The sequence below is a fragment of the Malus sylvestris genome, chromosome 17, assembly GCF_916048215.2.
Source record: "Malus sylvestris chromosome 17, drMalSylv7.2, whole genome shotgun sequence".
Classification (NCBI taxonomy): Eukaryota; Viridiplantae; Streptophyta; class Magnoliopsida; order Rosales; family Rosaceae; genus Malus; species Malus sylvestris.
Genome location: NC_062276.1, coordinates 19,579,595 through 19,583,932, shown reverse-complemented (window position 1 = coordinate 19,583,932; position 4,338 = coordinate 19,579,595). Strand labels below are relative to the sequence as shown.

The following is a 4,338-nucleotide window of genomic DNA, read 5'->3' as shown; positions in this document are numbered from 1 at the left end:
ACAAGTGGTCCTTGCCAAGTGGTGAAGAAATGAGACTGAGGCAGAGACTTCGGAGTTTGAAATAATATCCCAATAGGTTGGAGGTTGAACTTTGTCTAGTCCATGAAAGACAAATTACAAACTATACAATTTACATAATGAAGTTATGGTTCCCCATATCTTCTCCAACTCCAACTCCAACTCATAAGTCATCATGCTTTTAATTTTTCTTCAAATAAATGTTCACCAAAAAAGGTATTTTTCATGATACATTTGTGATACAATGAAAATTTGCGTGCCACAACAGACTTCTAGCTCAAGTGGTTGAGAATACATATCTTAGCACAAGAGATCTTGTGTTTAGTCTCCTGGTTCATTCATTTGATAACCAGAATCATTCTTTGATAAATGATCATAGTACGTAAAATAATACGAAAGGAAAAAAGAGGGGGGGTACGAAATAACCCTGGCGGATGCATCGGATGGACGTCAAGTGGTTGATATTATCCCTCCAAGAACGAAATTTCTTGTTTCATAAGACAAATCCATCAAACTTGATCATTAACGAGTAATCCTAATGTCTTTCTTCCCCCAAGTCGCTTGTATAAGAAAATATTGCTATGTATATATCCAAACAAAATCCTTTGTGGATATATCAAATCTTATGTGGATAGCAACAATGCCATTGCCAACAAAAATGTCTAAATCCAACATTCAACACAATCTAGAAAAAGCCACACATACTTACAAACACAGTACGTACATGTCACACCATCACAGAACATGCATACCAGATCAAAGAAGGCACCAAACTCTTAGCACAATTATTACAACTAGCACATGGTATGATTTTGTAAAATACAACCATATTATTATGAGAGTAACAGTTAAAAGAAAGTCATGCATCCTTTAATAAGAGGAGCCTCCTAGGCAAATCTTGAATGCAACCGGATATATCTCTGTCTCTATTTCTCTCATTACGTACCCGATTACACACTAGAATCTCTCTAGCGGAAAAATCCGCAAAATCAATAATTTTAGAGGCTATAATACCAGATACAAACAGAAAAACACACAAAAAGAGAGAAAATAGAAACCATTACATATTAGAATGCTAAAGGTATGATGGCTCTATGGTGTTTTTTCTCAAACCCTCTATAACATCAGAAAATAATAAGCTTTTGGAAGCTGCTTTTAGCTTATCAAATAAGCTTGTTTAGAGTCATAATTCAGCTCCACTTTTCATCACAATTACCAAATTTATGATTAAGAAAAGTAGATTAAAAGCATAATAATCTATTTAATATATCTACTGAAAACTTGAACCTGGTGTATAAATGGCAAGGTCAGGCCACCCATTGGCTCCATTCCAACAGCTTGACGTTGAAGAATCACCATTTTGCAACCCCATATAGCTCTCTGGATTCCCATGGCTCTGGCCCTCTAAACCCGGACCCGGATCCGAATTCATCACATTACCTGCAGCATCCAAATTCTCCCCAAAATCACCCATTTGCATCAGTTTCAGACCCGACCCATTTGGATTCAGACCCTCCAGAAGCGACCCGAATTGCCCATTTGAAGTCAGGAGGGAGCCGAAGCTCCCTGAGAAGTCCATCACTCCGCGGTCTTGATCGACTTTTGAGCCGTAGGCCCGGGTCCGGTCGGGCTGCGGATCCGGGTTCTGAGCTGCTGCTGCTGAAGAGCTCGACAGTGACGATGAAGAAGTCGATGAGGAACGTTTCGAAGCTGACGACGACGACTTCTTCGTGTTTTTCCTGCTTCCGCCGCCGACGGGGATATTTCTCAAAGCGCCGCCTTTGGTCCAGTACCGCTTGCAGTTCTTGCAGAAGTGGCGCGGCTGCGAGAGGTTGTAGTTGTTGTAGTAGCAAAACTTGGTGTTGGAGGACTCGCAGCGCGGACATTTCAGCTGCTCTTGCTCTGGAAACTGGGGCTTCATGGGTTGGAAAGTTGCAGGGTCCTGCATTTTGTGAGACCCCAAGTTTCTATTTTTGACCAAAGTTTGGGAAATATGGAAGATTTGGTGATCTGGGTTTTGTTTTTCAGAAACGAATTCAGAGTTCTTGGGTCAGAAATCGAATCGTGAAGTCTGATTTGAGACCAAAAGAGACTGAAATTTTAACACTTTTCTGTGATGAAAGTGTGAAATAGAAGAGGCGAAATATAAAACCAAAGTTTGTGGAATTTTGAGCGTTTTGTTGAGATTTTGAGTCCAAATTGGATCGTGGGAACTGGAAAACCAAAAGGTTATTGGGGATCTGAAATGGCGTTTTAAGAGAGGAAAAATAAAAGGCAGTGAAATCTGCAGAAATCTGAAAAGAAGACAAAAAGGTGGAATTGTTTTCAGACTTAGATATGAGCTTCCATTCAAATCATCCAAAAATTACAAAATCTTTGAACTTTCATGCTATGTAGAGAAGAGAGTGAGAAAAACCATCCCGAAAGCCAAAGCAGAAAACCCAGAAAAACCAAATTACAAGATTGGATGTTTGAAATTGTTACACAGAATCCAGAAAAAGCTCAAAACTTTCAGCTGGGAAATGTTTTCATGGGGTCTGAATCAAAGAGTGAAAGATGGAGGAGTAGAAGGAGGAAGGGGAGAGAAAATTTGGGTGATTTTGTTTATATTTTTATGGAGATTATCTGTCTGTTTGTCCGCGTGGGAGTGACGAGCAGCTCAAATAGGAGAGACAAAGACACTGCCCTCTCTCTCTCCTCTCACACACAGTGGGCATATACTGGATTGGATTTAGCTAATCTTCTTCCTTCTGGACAGCCCCACAGCTTCCACTAATCACTTAGTTAATTAAAAAGTAATTATTTTTCTAATAGAAGAATGGTGTCAATAATTATTCTCATTCTTTGGGAGCATAAGCCCAACACTCTGTTTTGTCAATGATTTTAGGGAGATACTTTATTGCAAATATTTGTAAACCAAAGTCAACTTCCATGATTAAAAATGATTAGCCATAAAAAAATAATGTTTAGTTTTCAAAAGAAAAAAGAAAAATTTTTAGTTGAAATGAAATTCTCAAAAGTCTTAATATTCTCTAACGGAAGAAATTTTGAAACGTCTTACAAACTTATACTCATTTTTCAATTTGTCATATGAAAAAAAATTTAAACGATTTGTCATACTAATTTTTTTTGAAATTATTAGTTAATCATCCCAACCTAGCTCCGTTAAAGTTTCCATCCAAAGAATAAGTTATGTTGCTTGCAAAAACATAAAGAATATCATATTATTTTACCATAAACTAAAGAGTTCTCAGCGACTATATTTTGATTCATCTTCACTTCGCAAACAGGAAAGTAAGTACAGGTCGTTCCCCTTTTCTGAAAGACAAACCATTAGATCATCGTATGCCAGATCAACCATTCCTTTTGTATTGATTGAGAAACCTAGATTTTTTGTCAAAGACAACTGATTAGAGGAGTAAAGTGTTGAAATGATTGAAATAACCATGAACACAAGTCATGTGTAACTTATTTTAGCTGAAAAACTTAACAAAGTTAGAGTGTGATGACAATTAATGATTTCAAAAAGTTAGTATGACAAATTGGTTAAAAATCTAATTCATATGACAAATTATAACCGATATATAAGTTCATATGACATTTCAAAAAAATCACTTTCTTTTATTTTCTAATTATTATTATCGTCCATGGGAGAATGGGGCTCGGACAAGTTCAACTGCCCAAGAGCACAAAATATATGTACGGATGATCTAGTAAAAAATTTAATTTAATACCTTATCAAGTTATTAAATCCCAATATGTAGTTTAAGGGTCTTGTTGTTTTGTGGAATGGAGTTTGACAACATATCATATGCCATAGACTTTATATTATTGTAAATTAATATCTTGATCAATTATATAAACCTATTATTTTGTGGCATGTGAGAACCACAACGTTTGTATTTGTCACATATGATAAAAGGTAGGTTTTTAACCAAATTTGTCCTTGAGATTTAAAATCAATAAAAATGATTCCTGAGATTGTCTACCATCAATTATTTTGATCATTCTATTAAAAAACTCTGTTAAGTGGTTCCTGAGCTTTTTAATGGAATGACCAAAATGATGGATGATGGACAATCTCAAGAACCAAAGTTATGTGTTGTGCAAATCTCAGAAACCAAAATTATGTGTTATGCAAATTTTAGGGATCAAAGTTATGTGTTATACCCTCAACTTAACAGAGTTTTTTTAATGGAATAACCAAAATAATAGATGGTGGACAATCTCAATGATCACTTCTATTGATTTTAAATATCAGAGACCAAAGTTATGTGTTATGCAAATCTCAAGAACCATTTTGACTAAAAAGCCTAAAAG

At 36.0% G+C, this 4,338-nt stretch overlaps 1 protein-coding gene across 1 annotated transcript; it reads right to left on the bottom strand.

The window, feature by feature from the left end:
• Positions 1–828: 828 nt before the first annotated feature.
• On the bottom strand, positions 829–2,719 carry LOC126612658 (dof zinc finger protein DOF3.1-like). Its single transcript, XM_050281118.1, has one exon. It carries the CDS (start codon positions 1,964–1,966, stop codon positions 1,289–1,291), a length of 678 nt encoding a protein of 225 aa, XP_050137075.1. The 5' UTR covers positions 1,967–2,719; the 3' UTR covers positions 829–1,288.
• Between the last annotated feature and the right edge of the window lie 1,619 nt (positions 2,720–4,338).

Coding starts and splice junctions, on each gene's coding strand:
- LOC126612658 (XM_050281118.1), bottom strand. CDS start 1,966: ATGCAGGACCCTGCAACTTTCCAACCCATGAAGCCCCAGTTTCCAGAG.